We start from the raw sequence: 16,053 nt of genomic DNA, 5'->3' as shown, positions 1-16,053 counted from the left end.
AACTTGCCGATGTCGCTCTTTATGCCCTCATCTATGTCGTTTATGTAGATTGTGAACAGCAGGGGGCCCAACACTGATCCCTGTGGAACACCGCTCGTGACGCTTCCCCACTCTGATTTCTCCCCATTTATGCAAACTCTCTGCTGCCTATTTGTCAACCATGCCTCTATCCAGGAAAAAATTTCTCCTCCTATTCCATGTGCCTTAATTTTCCTCAATAGTCTCTGATGTGGGACCCTGTCAAAAGCCTTACTGAAGTCCATATACACAATATCATATTCATTACCATGATCTACCTCCTCAAATACCTTAGTGAAAAAAGTTAATAAATTCGTAAGGCAGGAACTCCCCTTTGTAAAACCATGCTGAGATTCGTTGATTAATTTATGCTTTTCAAGGTGGCTACGAACTGCCTCGGCAATTATTGATTCCATAAATTTTCCCACTATGGAGGTTAGGCTTATTGGTCTATAGTTCGAAGCTAAGGACCTGTCACCTGTTTTGAAAATAGGTATCACATTTGCCATTTTCCACTTATCTGGCACCATGCCAGTTTGTAGTGATATGTTGAAAAGATTAGCCAAAGGTGTGCTAAGCTCCTCTTTATATTCCTTTATAACCCTTGCATACAGTTCATCAGGGCCTGGGGATTTGTTAGGTTTTAATTTATCTATTTGCCTAAGGACCATGTCACTTGTGACCCTAATCGTGCACAGTTTATTATCGTCCTGTTCTACATAATTTATCATTACTGGAATATCGCTGGTATCCTCCTGTGTAAAAACTGAGAGGAAGTATGTGTTAAAAATTCTACACATTTCCTTATCACTGTCAGTGAGCTGACCCGAGGAACTTTTGAGTGGGCCTATCTTGTCCCTGATCTTACTTCTGTATACCTGAAAGAATCCTTTTGGGTTAGTCTTCGATTCTCTTGCAACTTTACCCTCATAATCTCTTTTTGCTTTTCTAATTCCCTTTTTTATTTCTCTCTTTAACTGAATATATCGATTTCTTAATTGCCCCTCTCCTCTTTTGATTTGCCTATATATGCCTCTCTTTTGACCAATCAGATATTTTAATCTATTGTTCATCCATTTAGGATCATTTTTGTTTGATCTGATTTCCCTATTTGGAACATAATTTGACTGAGCAGCTAGAACTATGCCCTGGAAAGCATCATATCGGCAACCATCACCACCTACCTGACCCTTAGTCAGGTCATTCCAGTTCAGCCCACCTAAGTAATTTTTCAGTCCTATGAAATCAGCCAAGCAAAAGTCAGGGACGGAGACTTGATTGCCATTATTAGGGGAATTCCATGATATATTAAAACTGAGTGATTTGTGATCACTTTCCCCAAGCTCATCATTAACCTCAAGATTATTAATTAGTGTTTCCCTACTGGCAAGAACCAAGTCAAGGAGGTTATTTCCCCTAGTTGGCTTTGTCACAAACTGTTTTAAAAAACAATCCTGGATCGTATCAAGAAAGTCACCTGACTCTAAATTTCCTGTCAAATTGCTCCAGTCAATCTGTCTATAGTTGAAATCTCCCATTAGCACAACATTTTCGTATGTAGATGCCTTACGAATTTCGTCCCATAGAAGTTTACTGCACTCCCTATCAAGATTTGGGGCCCTATAAATCACACCCAAAATTAGTTTTTCTCGGCCCTCGAGAAGCTGTAACCAAACAGATTCAGTGGCAGACGCTTCTAATTTAATATCTTGTCTAACACAACAATTTAAATTGTCTCTGACATACATCGCTACTCCACCACCTTTCCTGTTGACCCTGTCAGTGTGGAATAATTTATAGCCTTGTATGTGACATTCAGAGGGCATCTCTCTATCTTTCAGATTGAGCCAGGTCTCTGTTATAGCAATAATATCTATGTTTCCTGCACTTGCAATTAATCTTAGCTCATCCTGTTTTTAACATTTCTATCTTTATCCCATCAATCCCGGCTGCCTTACCCCCTTTCATTTTACCTACTGCCTCACGAACTTCCCCCACACTCACAACTGGCTCTTCCTCACTCCTACAAGATGTTGTTCCTCCTTGCCCTATACACGAAATCACAGCTTCCCTATCTTCATCAACATTTAACAATTCCTCAAAATATTCCCTCCATCTTCCTAATACCTCTAACTCTCCATTTAATAACTCTCCTCTCCTAGTTTTAACTGACAAATCCATTTGTTCTCTAGGCTTTCTTAACTTGTTAATCTCACTCCAAAACTTTTTCTTATTTTCAACAAAATTTGTTGATAACATCTCACCCACTCTCTCATTTGCTCTCTTTTTACACTGCTTCACCACTCTCTTAACCTCTCTCTTTTTCTCCATATACTCTTCCCTCCTTGCATCACTTCTACTTTGTAAAAACTTCTCATATGCTAACTTTTTCTCCCTTACTACTCTCTTCACATCATCATTCCACCAATCGCTCCTCTTCCCTCCCGCACCCACTTTCCTGTAACCACAAACTTCTGCTGAACACCCTAACACTACATTTTTAAACGTACCCCATACCTCTTCGACCCCATTGCCTATACGTAATGACTTACTTTATTCATTCTAGAGTATATTCCATGTTTCTATGTTATTAATATTGTTTATTACGTCATATTAGTTGAATTGTGATAGATAAATAAGCCATAGAGTTGATATTAGTGTCATATTCTCCAACAATGAACTAGCCATCCCTCCCTCACACAAACAAATAGCCAGTAAGAACATAACAATGGAAGAACACTGCAGGTCTACTGGCCCACACAAGGCAGGTCCTTATCAAAATGACCTCCACCCAAAGCTACCCAAGAATTTACTCCCGTACCCAATGACACAAATCAAACTCAGCTCCTCCAACTCGTATATTTGTCCAATCTCTTCTTAAAGCTACCCAAGGTCCTAGCCTCGATCACCCTACTGGTAAGTGTGATGTTTGTAGATGAATGGTTCAGAGAACCGACATGTTGATAAATTAGGCACATGTGCAACTCTTGGGTACTTTATTGATACCCAAGAGTTGCACGTGTGCCTAATTTATCAAGTGTGATGTTAAATAAGAACTTAAGAAAGTAGGAACACTGCAACAGGCCTGCTGGCCCATACTAGGCCGGTCCTTCACAAATCCAACCCACTAACAGAACAAATGCTACCCAAGCAATAAATTCAGGTGCAAGTCCGACTCAAATCCAACCCCTTTCACTTGTGTATTTATCCAACCTAAATTTGAAACTACCCAAGCCATAGCTTTTAGAACATTGGAAAGGAGGAACACTGCAATAAGCCTGTTGGCCCATATTAGGCCAGTCCTTCACAAATCCAACCCACTAATAGAACAAATGCTACCCAAGCAATAAGCTCAGGTGCAAGTCCGACTCAAATTCAACCCCTCTCACTCGTGTATTTATCCAACCTAAATTTGAAACTACCCAATGTTTTAGCTTCGATCACCCTACTAGGCAGACCGTTCCACTCATCAACTACCCCTATTACCAATGTTCATTTATACATTTTATTAGTGCCCTAGAGTCCTTATGGAGGGGGATTCCCCTTCCAAATAACCTCTCTTCCCTCTCTCCTCCTCCCTGTCTTCCATACGTCAACAACAGCCTTCAATAAAGGTAACTGTCATGTTGAATGTTCATTCTTTTGTGCATGTAAATCTATCTTTTAGGTAAAAAAAAAAAATTTGTTGATACTTCTAGGTGTCTGGAACGAATTAATTGGATTTACATTATTTCTTATGGGGAAAATTGATTCGAAAATCGTCCATTTCGATAATAGTCCCACTTCCAGGAACGGATTATGGACGATTATTGAGGGACCACTGTATATACTTTTTTTTTTTTTTCAACAAGTTGGCCGTCTCCCACCGAGGCAGGGTGACCCAAAAAAAGAAAGAAAATCCCCAAAAAGAAAATGCTTTCATCATCATTCAACACTTTCACCACACTCACACATAATCACTGTTTTTGCAGAGGTGCTCAGAATACAACAGTTTAGAAGCAAATACATATAAAGATACACAACATATCCCTCCAAACTGCCAATATCCCAAACCCCTCCTTTAAAGTGCAGGCATTGTACTTCCCATTTCCAGGACTCAAGTCCGACTATATGAAAATAACCGGTTTCCCTGAATCCCTTCACTAAATATTACCCTGCTCACACTCCAACAGATCGTCAGGTCCCAAGTACCATTCGTCTCCATTCACTCCTATCTAACATGCTCACGCACGCTTGCTGGAAGTCCAAGCCCCTTGCCCACAAAACCTCCTTTACCCTCTCTCTCCAACCCTTTCGAGGACGACCCCTACCTCGCCTTCCTTCCCCTATAGATTTATATGCTTTCCATGTCATTCTACTTTGATCCATTCTCTCTAAATGACCAAACCACCTCAACAACCCCTCTTCTGCCCTCTGACTAATACTTTTATTAACTCCACACCTTTTCCTAATTTCCACACTCCGAATTTTCTGCATAATATTTACACCACACATTGCCCTTAGACAGGACATCTCCACTGCCTCCAACCGTCTCCTCGCTGCTGCATTTACCACCCAAGCTTCACACCCATGTAAGAGTGTTGGTACTACTATGCTTTCATACATTCCCTTCTTTGCCTCCATAGATAATGTTTTTTGACTCCACATATACCTCAATGCACCACTCACCTTTTTTCCCTCATCAATTCTATGATTAACCCCATCCTTCATAAATCCATCCGCCGACACGTCAACTCCCAAGTATCTGAAAACATTTACTTCTTCCATACTCCTCCTCCCCAATTTGATATCCAATTTTTCTTTATCTAAATCATTTGATACCCTCATCACCTTACTCTTTTCTATGTTCACTTTCAACTTTCTACCTTTACACACATTCCCAAACTCATCCACTAACCTTTGCAATTTTTCTTTAGAATCTCCCATAAGCACAGTATCATCAGCAAAAAGTAACTGTGTCAATTCCCATTTTGAATTTGATTCCCCATAATTTAATCCCACCCCTCTCCCAAACACCCTAGCATTTACTTCTTTTACAACCCCATCTATAAATATATTAAACAACCATGGTGACATTACATATTATATTTATTTATGATTTTTAATGAATCTTTCAATGGCAACACAGAGTGTACACTTGTATATTAGCTAGTTATAACTATGTTGATGACAGTACTAGATAAATGTGACTAGGAGATAACATATCCCATTCTGGTGCATTTTTGCTTAAATCAAATGTACTCTCTTTTATTTCCTTTTGTCTTTTTTCACATCTCGTAATGAACAATTATCTTTTGTATCTGCGCGCTCTCATCCTAGGCATGCGATGCCTGCACCTGAAACTTAAACTTCAAGGTGCAAGTCACACTTCAAGTTAGACCCATGGCCTCATTTACCACTTGGTAACTAAAGGCATGAAAAACCATGTGGTATCAATCAGCAAATTGGTCAAAACACACTTTAGATAAAAAAAAAAAATACTGTACACTATATTTCCCAAACCACTGAGACTTAATAATAACCAGAGTAAAACTACAAAATCATAAATTCCTGTAACAAAGATAATAGCTAATAAATGGTGAAATTTGATCATAGATGGACAACTAACCTGAGCAATTATAGACACAACTTTTTCTAAATCTGCACTTTTTGTAGTCGGGCTTATACGCTTATTCTTGAGGTAATGGGGCGTGTCTCTTCTGTACAGACGAATGGGTCGCTCTTGGTCCTCAGTCACTTCTTCCACAGCTTCTGCATTTCCACTTTTCAAGGAGAACCCCACATGTTTCTCACCATCAATCTGAATGTTTATTAGAATTACAAACTAGGAAACTCAATTTGTTTATATGAGGCTTCCACATAAAATAAAATGTCAAAATTTATATATGGTACTGTATATTTCGCAAAGAAGTTTTGCGAATATTTTACAATCAAGTATAATCATAAAAGATAATGAATACGATATGAAGTAGGCATTGTCACAGTTGCTCTTTTCTGCTGACTCAGCTTTTGGGACATTCAAAATAAAAGTTACAAGAATTGGTGGAGGTGTTTAAAAGGATGAGTAAAACAACAGAAGTCTGAGTCAAATTGTAAAATGTGTGGTAGAGATGAATAAGATTAGATATCAGGAGTGGATCTATGAAAGATGAGGTAAAGAGAAGGGGCAGTAAGTTTCCAAATGGATGCAAAAAAAAAAAAAAAAAGGGGGGGGGAGGAATTTATCTAAGAACAGTGGTATCAATGCAGTTGCATGGATGTGGGAAAATAGCTTTTAACCTTTTCAATGTCCAGAGCTCCAAAATTAAAATTGCTCTCAATATCCAAATTAAAAAAAAAAAAAAATTGTAGATTAAAAAGAGTATAATTCCCTGGTACAAATAAAAAAAAATTAGGCTTGAAGTTGAAGGTCAATGACCCACTGGTGGCATCATCAGCAACTGCTTTGCACACACCCTTTTTTTTCTGAGCATTTCTAATTTTTTTTGCTTTTTGTCTGGGGTTTTCTAATTATTTTGCATTTCCCAGTAACTATCTGGCCTGTGAGACTCATATTATGCTCAATGTGCATATATCCATCCACTGTATGCAACACAATACCTGCACTAATAGTATCATCAGTACATTGTGTACAAAACACGTTTACACAACAAATGTTTCACACAACTACTGTGCTAATATTTACATACATATATACAAGTACTTGTCATGTTCCTAGAACTGTTGCAGACTGTGGAGCTTCTTGAACATGTGTGTACACTTTGCTGGCCACCTTGTGTGCACACAGACATAACATCTCTGAGCCCATTTCTTCTCATCAGAAGCAGGAAGTGTCATTAGGAAGTGAAACACCATGCCTCAAATGAGAGGGCAGTTGGCAATCAACTCTGGGGCAGAGGTGTACTGCAGGTGCTGTGACCCGATATTTGTGTATTACTTGCCTGATGACACACAAATCAGGCATACAGAGGTCTATTTTCAGTCCTCAACTGGTACATATTGTATGCAATGCACATTGCAATGTCCACAAGATAAAAGAAAAATTTCCTGTACCTCTTGCAGACACGATCAACTAACCCAAGTTGCATGTCATACATACACATATTGGTGGTGTAATCAATAACAGCCAAATATTTCAGAATGAGTTCACTGGTCTCTCTCTTCACCCTTCAAGTGTCTTTCATTGTGTTGTGGTGAATCAATCTCTACAATGTCACCATGTTTGTCTTGCCACCATAATGACATGATATCAATGAAATGAAACTCCTGCACCTCACCGATTCAAACACCTACGCTGAACCTGGGCATATGTTTGTGTGTTTGATGCACTATACAACACATACCTGTACTGTCACACACTGAATAAAGGGCTTATGTATTAGTTATCCATGTATAATGTATACTCCTTACTAAGACATGGTTTCATCATTGCTCTCAACACATCACCTGAGATAACCAATAACTTCCTGGTATCTTTCAATGTCTTACTTCCTGTGTACACAATCAGAGCCAACACCGGTTTCACAATCATACAACACAAACAGCTTGATAACAAAGCAGTTCCTCTTCCTCGGTATATATCGCTGAACGACAGTCTACCTTTGAAAAACATCAAAGAGTCATCGATGACAAGGTTCTTGAAGGGATAAAAATACACACTGAACTTCTGTTTCAGATACATAATAACAACCCTAATCTAGCATAACATGTTTCTGTCAGGCCTAGTTTTGTATGAGAAGTGCAGCATACCTAACAGCAGGATAAATCTATTGACTGAGATGAGATTACTGACAGCTGGGGTACAAATTAGGTAGTCCATGGACCAGTATAATTGAATATTATTCTTATACCTATGTGGCACAAGACATATTGTGGAAAAGAAGAGATACATCTCAGCCACAGTTGTATCCTTCCACCAGTGTCTTGATTGTGGAGAAACCAATGTGCTTGCCATTGTATATTGGAAGTACCTTTTGGTGTTCCTCACTATAATTTCTGTCAGGGGTTCATCAAAAAATAGTGCAAAGAACTGAAGTTCACCGACATCATTTCCAAGGAAACAGTTTGGGAGGTTTCCACTGTGTGTGTCTTGTCAAACTGATGGAGACTTGGCACAAAATTATACATTTTCCTGCCAATCCGAGAAGCAGTCTGGTGGTGGGTGCTGGATATTAGTAGCTGGTTGTGGTGGTTGTGTGGGGTACTGGAGGCAGCCATGGGTCATTGGGGTGTACAGGTCTCCCTCAACATTCGCGAGGGCTAGGGGATCAAGAGCCTCGCGAATGTTGAAAAACCGTGAATGTTTGGTGCCCCAATATATTGTAGGGAAATATAATACAATACTGCTTCCTTAACTTGTTGAACCATGAACAATCATAAAATACATGAAAACGTCGTAAACTGTACTAAATATATACATGTTATGCTTTAATAACATGTATGTTATTAAATACCACAGACTCCACCAATGCCTCCACCACTTCCCCAACCACTGCGAGTCCCTACTACCCTCCCTCCGACCCCCGCAACTGGCAGTCAGCCCTCCCACCACTCAGTGTGGTGAGTGCTTTGTTTGTTCATTATTTGCTATTAAACTACAGTATAAATAATGTAAACCCATTCATGACTGCATATTGGAATGGCTATTCGGACAGGTATTAGACGGTGACATCATGTGTTTACTCTTGAACACAGCAAAGAATCAAACATTTCTGCTACTGCTAATAATAACAATAGTAGTAGTAGTAGTAGTAGTAGTAGTAGTAGTAGTAGTAGTAGTAGTAGTAATAATAGTAGTATTGTAGTAGTAATAGTAGTAGTAATAGTAGTAATAGTAGTAATAGTAGTAGTAATAGTAGTAGTAATAGTAGTAGTAATAGTAGTAGTAATAGTAATAATAGTAATAGTAATAATAGTAATAGTAATAATAGTAATAGTAATAATAGTAATAGTAATAATAGTAATAATAGTAATAATAGTAATAGTAATAATAGTAATAGTAATAATAGTAATAGTAATAATAGTAATAGTAATAATAGTAATAGTAATAATAGTAATAGTAATAATAGTAATAGTAATAATAGTAATAGTAATAATAGTAATAATAGTAATAATAGTAATAGTAATAATAGTAATAATAGTAATAGTAATAATAGTAATAGTAATAATAGTAATAATAGTAATAGGTAGTAGGTTGGTAGACATAGGTAGTAGGTTGGTAGACAGCAACCACCCAGGGAAGTACTACCGTCCTGCCAGATGACTGTGAAACAAAAACCTGTAACTGTTTTGCATGATGGTAGGATTGCTGGTTTCTTTTTCTGTCTCATAAACACGCTAGATAACAGGGATATCTTGCTACTCCTACTTACACTTTGGTCACACTTCACAGACACGCACATGCATATATATATATACATACATCTAGGTTTTTCTCCTTTTTCTAAATAGCTCTTGTTCTTTTTTATTTCTTCTATTGTCCATGGGGAAGTGGAAAAGAATCTTTCCTCCGTAAGCCATGCGTGTCGTATGAGGCGACTAAAATGCCGGGAGCAATGGGCTAGTAACCCCTTCTCCTGTATACATTTACTAAAAAAGAGAAGAAGAAAAACTTTATAAAACTGGGATGCTTAAATGTGCGTGGATGTAGTGCGGATGACAAGAAACAGATGATTGCTGATGTTATGAATGAAAAGAAGTTGGATGTCCTGGCTCTAAGCGAAACAAAGCTGAAGGGGGTAGGAGAGTTTCAGTGGGGGGAAATAAATGGGATTAAATCGGGAGTATCTGAGAGAGTTAGAGCAAAGGAAGGGGTAGCAGTAATGTTAAATGATCAGTTATGGAAGGAGAAAAGAGAATATGAATGTGTAAATTCAAGAATTATGTGGATTAAAGTAAAGGTTGGATGCGAGAAGTGGGTCATAATAAGCGTGTATGCACCTGGAGAAGAGAGGAATGCAGAGGAGAGAGAGAGATTTTGGGAGATGTTAAGTGAATGTATAGGAGCCTTTGAACCAAGTGAGAGAGTAATTGTGGTAGGGGACCTGAATGCTAAAGTAGGAGAAACTTTTAGAGAGGGTGTGGTAGGTAAGTTTGGGGTGCCAGGTGTAAATGATAATGGGAGCCCTTTGATTGAACTTTGTATAGAAAGGGGTTTAGTTATAGGTAATACATATTTTAAGAAAAAGAGGATAAATAAGTATACACGATATGATGTAGGGCGAAATGACAGTAGTTTGTTGGATTATGTATTGGTAGATAAAAGACTGTTGAGTAGACTTCAGGATGTACATGTTTATAGAGGGGCCACAGATATATCAGATCACTTTCTAGTTGTAGCTACACTGAGAGTAAAAGGTAGATGGGATACAAGGAGAATAGAAGCATCAGGGAAGAGAGAGGTGAAGGTTTATAAACTAAAAGAGGAGGCAGTTAGGGTAAGATATAAACAGCTATTGGAGGATAGATGGGCTAATGAGAGCATAGGCAATGGGGTCAAAGAGGTATGGGGTAGGTTTAAAAATGTAGTGTTAGAGTGTTCAGCAGAAGTTTGTGGTTACAGGAAAGTAGGTGCAGGAGGGAAGAGGAGCGATTGGTGGAATGATGATGTAAAGAGAGTAGTAAGGGAGAAAAAGTTAGTATATGAGAAGTTTTTACAAAGTAGAAGTGATGCAAGGAGGGAAGAGTATATGGAGAAAAAGAGAGAGGTTAAGAGAGTGGTGAAGCAATGTAAAAAGAGAGCAAATGAGAGAGTGGGTGAGATGTTATCAACAAATTTTGTTGAAAATAAGAAAAAGTTTTGGAGTGAGATTAACAAGTTAAGAAAGCCTAGAGAACAAATGGATTTGTCAGTTAAAAATAGGAGAGGAGAGTTATTAAATGGAGAGTTAGAGGTATTGGGAAGATGGAGGGAATATTTTGAGGAATTGTTAAATGTTGATGAAGATAGGGAAGCTGTGATTTCGTGTATAGGGCAAGGAGGAATAACATCTTGTAGGAGTGAGGAAGAGCCAGTTGTGAGTGTGGGGGAAGTTCGTGAGGCAGTAGGTAAAATGAAAGGGGGTAAGGCAGCCGGGATTGATGGGATAAAGATAGAAATGTTAAAAGCAGGTGGGGATATAGTTTTGGAGTGGTTGGTGCAATTATTTAATAAATGTATGGAAGAGGGTAAGGTACCTAGTGATTGGCAGAGAGCATGCATAGTTCCTTTGTATAAAGGCAAAGGGGATAAAAGAGAGTGCAAAAATTATAGGGGGATAAGTCTGTTGAGTGTACCTGGTAAAGTGTATGGTAGAGTTATAATTGAAAGAATTAAGAGTAAGACGGAGAATAGGATAGCAGATGAACAAGGAGGCTTTAGGAAAGGTAGGGGGTGTGTGGACCAGGTGTTTACAGTGAAACATATAAGTGAACAGTATTTAGATAAGGCGAAAGAGGTCTTTGTGGCATTTATGGATTTGGAAAAGGCGTATGACAGGGTGGATAGGGGGGCAATGTGGCAGATGTTGCAAGTGTATGGTGTAGGAGGTAGGTTACTGAAAGCAGTGAAGAGTTTTTACGAGGATAGTGAGGCTCAAGTTAGAGTATGTAGGAAAGAGGGAAATTTTTTCCCAGTAAAAGTAGGCCTTAGACAAGGATGTGTGATGTCACCGTGGTTGTTTAATATATTTATAGATGGGGTTGTAAGAGAAGTAAATGCGAGGGTCTTGGCAAGAGGCGTGGAGTTAAAAGATAAAGAATCACACACAAAGTGGGAGTTGTCACAGCTGCTCTTTGCTGATGACACTGTGCTTTTGGGAGATTCTGAACAGAAGCTGCAGAGATTGGTGGATGAATTTGGTAGGGTGTGCAAAAGAAGAAAATTAAAGGTGAATACAGGAAAGAGTAAGGTTATGAGGATAACAAAAAGATTAGGTGATGAAAGATTGAATATCAGATTGGAGGGAGAGAGTATGGAGGAGGTGAACGTATTCAGATATTTGGGAGTGGACGTGTCAGCGGATGGGTCTATGAAAGATGAGGTGAATCATAGAATTGATGAGGGAAAAAGAGTGAGTGGTGCACTTAGGAGTCTGTGGAGACAAAGAACTTTGTCCTTAGAGGCAAAGAGGGGAATGTATGAGAGTATAGTTTTACCAACGCTCTTATATGGGTGTGAAGCGTGGGTGATGAATGTTGCAGCGAGGAGAAGGCTGGAGGCAGTGGAGATGTCATGTCTGAGGGCAATGTGTGGTGTGAATATAATGCAGAGAATTCGTAGTTTGGTAGTTAGGAGGAGGTGCGGGATTACCAAAACTGTTGTCCAGAGGGCTGAGGAAGGGTTGTTGAGGTGGTTCGGACATGTAGAGAGAATGGAGCGAAACAGAATGACTTCAAGAGTGTATCAGTCTGTAGTGGAAGGAAGGCGGGGTAGGGGTCGGCCTAGGAAGGGTTGGAGGGAGGGGGTAAAGGAGGTTTTGTGTGCGAGGGGCTTGGACTTCCAGCAGGCATGCGTGAGCGTGTTTGATAGGAGTGAATGGAGACAAATGGTTTTTAATACTTGACGTGCTGTTGGAGTGTGAGCAAAGTAACATTTATGAAGGGATTCAGGGAAACCAGCAGGCCGGACTTGAGTCCTGGAGATGGGAAGTACAGTGCCTGCACTCTGAAGGAGGGGTGTTAATGTTGCAGTTTAAAAACTGTAGTGTAAAGCACCCTTCTGGCAAGACAGTGATGGAGTGAATGATGGTGAAAGTTTTTCTTTTTCGGGCCACCCTGCCTTAGTGGGAATCGGCCAGTGTGATAATAAAAAAAAAAAAAAAAAAAAATAGTAATAGTAATAATAGTAATAGTAATAATAGTAATAGTAATAATAGTAATAGTAATAGTAATAGTAATAATAATAATAATAATAATAATAATAATAATAATAATAATAATATGAAAGTTAAGACACATGTGCAACATCTGGATATCTTTATTGTAGACGTTTCGCGAAACGTCTACAATAAAGATATCCAGATGTTGCACATGTGTCTTAACTTTCATATTGTCGGTATTTTATACCTTTCTTGCACAATAATAATAATAATAATAATAATAATAATAATAATAATAATAATAATAATAATAATAATAATAATAATAATAATAATAATAATAATAATACGATATAATTGAAGAAGGAAATTGTACAAAAATACGAGGGAGTGGTTGACACATCGTCAGTGTGGCTTTGTTTATGCTGGAGAGACGTTAGTCTCCCTGCTCTTCCAAACATTTCACAATAATTCAGCGGTTGAGGCAGTGGTATTTAATAACATATATGTTATAAATAATAATAGTACATATTATTAATAACATGTATTATTATTATTATTATTAATAACATGTATGTTATTAAATACCACTGCCTCAATTGCTTCCTCAACAGCTGCCTCACCCACTGCCTCAATCGCTGCCTCAACAGCTGCCTCACCCACTGCCTCAATCGCTGCCTCAACAGCTGCATCACCCACTGCCTCAATCGCTGCCTCAACAGCTACCTCACCCACTGCCTCAATCGCTGCCTCAACAGCTGCCTCAACCACTGCTTCAATCGCTGCCTCAACAGCAGCCTCAACAGCTGCCTCACCCACTGCCTCAATTGCTGCCTCAACCACTGCCTCAATCGCTGCCTCAACAGCTGCCTCAACAGCTGCCTCAATCACTGCCTCAACCACTGCCTCTACCACTCCAGTCGCACTCTATCTACAAGCACCAAACATAATGAATTACTATTGTGAAATGTTTGGAAGAGCAGGGAGACTAATGTTCACTCCAGCATAAACAAAGCCACACTGACGATGTGTCAACCACTCCCTCGTATTTTTGTACAACTTCCTTCTTCAATTATATCGTATTTATTATTATTATTATTATTATTATTACTATTGTTATTATTAGCAGTAGCAGAAATGTTTGATTCTTTGCTGTGTTCAAGAGTAAACACATGATGTTACCGTTTAATACCTGTCCGAATAGCCATTCGGATATGCAGTCATGAATGGGTTTACATTATTTATACTGTAGTTTAATAGCAAATAATGAACAAACAAAACACTCACCACACTGAGTGGTGGGAGGGCTGGCTGCCAGTTGCGGGGGTCGGTGGAAGGGTAGTAGGGACTCGCAGGTGGCGGGAAACTTGAATATGATTTGGCGGTTGGGAATTTGGCGGTTGGGAATTCGCGAATGTGTGAAGCCCGCGAAAGCTGAAAACGTGAATGTTGAGGGAGACCTGTAGAGTGAAGGGGAGAGGGGTCACACCTCTCAGTCTGGGCTGACACTGCATGCCCCATTGTGTCACCGCCTACTGCCACATGCAGTGGTGCCATTGGAAACGGTCCATTATCCATCCCAATTGATGCAATTTGGTCATTACTATCGTTATCTGTTGCTGGTGTTAGGTCCCGGGATGTACTCTATCCCCTCGGGACAGCAATGGGCACACTACCAAACCGTGTGCAGTGTCATATAAATTGATGCTTCACAGGGGAATACTGTACATCAGTATTGCTAAGAGAGTGGTCATCGACTGCTAGGAGACCAAAATCCATATCATTATCTCCACCATTACTCTCACATCAGCCCAGGCCATGGGAGAACACGAGGTTTTGCTTAGGATGTAGCAAAGGTGGAGGTCTTTCAGATGAGCCAGCCTAAGAAGTGGATGGTTGTGGGTATCTGAGTTTTCAGTGATATTTCCAGTGTCCTGAACATTACTTTCCAGTATTATATGTTTGAAACCAAAGAACTCATCACTGACTGTACACACCCATTCTCTCATACGTAGACCAACCAGGCCTCTAGCACTAAATTAAAAGCTGCTAAAATCTGTGTCATATACGTAAGGAACCCTGGCATTAATAACGTTGATCTATGCAAGGGCCACTGAAAGAGTTCAATGTACCTAGAGGCAGTGAAAATGATGTATCTGAGATCAATGCAGTATGGATGTTATGCAGAGAATAAAGAGTGAATAAATTAGGAGATGTGGTAGTATGAAAAGTATGAGATTTTTGATCATGTAGATAAAACTAGAGTATAATTCATGAGAATTATATAAATATCTGGGAAGGTAGTGGATGATGTAAAGATCAAGAAAAGGTTTGAAGGAGGGTTTGAAAGTGATTCTAAGAGGTAAGCACCTCTATGCCTTATATGCTTATGAAAACAATTAACAAGACTCCAGAATATAGCTTGGCATACTGATCATGTTACATAAACATTCAACACAAAATTCACTAATAAAGGAATAAAAAACAGAATTCTTTACCTGATTGTTATTGTTAATCCACTCTTCTCCACCATGTGCCTCCTGAGATGTAATTGTTTCTGTCTCAATACGCACTTCCTACAAGAAGGAAGAGCAAGAAGTTCAAGTATAAGATCAAGTCAAAGAGTTCCTGCAACTTTGTGTGCAAATTCAGCATTTTCATGGTGAAATTAAGGGTATATTATTATGACTTATTACTATTGCTTACCACTGTAATACTTCATAAAAATTCTTGTCAGGAAAATTACAATGCCAAATTATATAATGACCTATTTACTTCACGAATACAATTTATTATTATAATCATAACTAAGAGCAGGTAGGTAGCAGGTTGGTAGATAGCAACCGCCTGGGTAGGTGCTACCATACTGCCGAGTGTAAATGGAAGCCTGTAATTGTTTCACATGATGGTAGGATTGCTGGTGTCTTTTTTCTTTCTAATAAACTTGCAAGATTTCAGGTATGTCTCGCTACTTCTACTTACACTTAAGCCACACTACACATGCATGTACACATTTATGTATACACACTCATCTGAGTTTCCTTTGATATTATTTTAATAGTTCTTGTTCTTATTACTTTTCATTTCACATCCATGGGGAAGTGGAATAAGAATCTTTCCTCCATAAGCCATGCGTGTTGTAAAAGTCAACTAAAATACTGGGAACAATGGGCTAGTAACCCCTTTTATTATATAGCCTACTAAAGAGAAAAAGAAGAAAACCATCAAAATGGGATGT

General features: G+C 38.9%; 1 protein-coding gene across 14 annotated transcripts in view; it reads right to left on the bottom strand.

Moving 5' to 3' along the window:
• LOC128691673 (protein lap4) overlaps positions 1-16,053 on the bottom strand; it is an 854,149-nt gene that overhangs the window by 509,588 nt on the left and 328,508 nt on the right. For all 14 annotated transcript variants that reach the window (XM_070088850.1, XM_070088860.1, XM_070088857.1 and 11 more), the window contains 2 exons: positions 15,314-15,391; positions 5,627-5,818 (listed from right to left, as the gene is read on the bottom strand). In XM_070088850.1, the coding sequence (XP_069944951.1) occupies positions 5,627-5,818; positions 15,314-15,391 (270 nt within the window). The remainder of the gene's footprint in view (positions 1-5,626; positions 5,819-15,313; positions 15,392-16,053) is intronic.

Source organism: Cherax quadricarinatus, chromosome 26, assembly GCF_038502225.1.
Source record: "Cherax quadricarinatus isolate ZL_2023a chromosome 26, ASM3850222v1, whole genome shotgun sequence".
In the NCBI taxonomy this organism is placed as follows: domain Eukaryota; kingdom Metazoa; phylum Arthropoda; class Malacostraca; order Decapoda; family Parastacidae; genus Cherax; species Cherax quadricarinatus.
The sequence above is the reverse complement of the archived record's forward strand: the minus strand, read 5'-3'. Positions and strand labels throughout refer to the sequence as shown.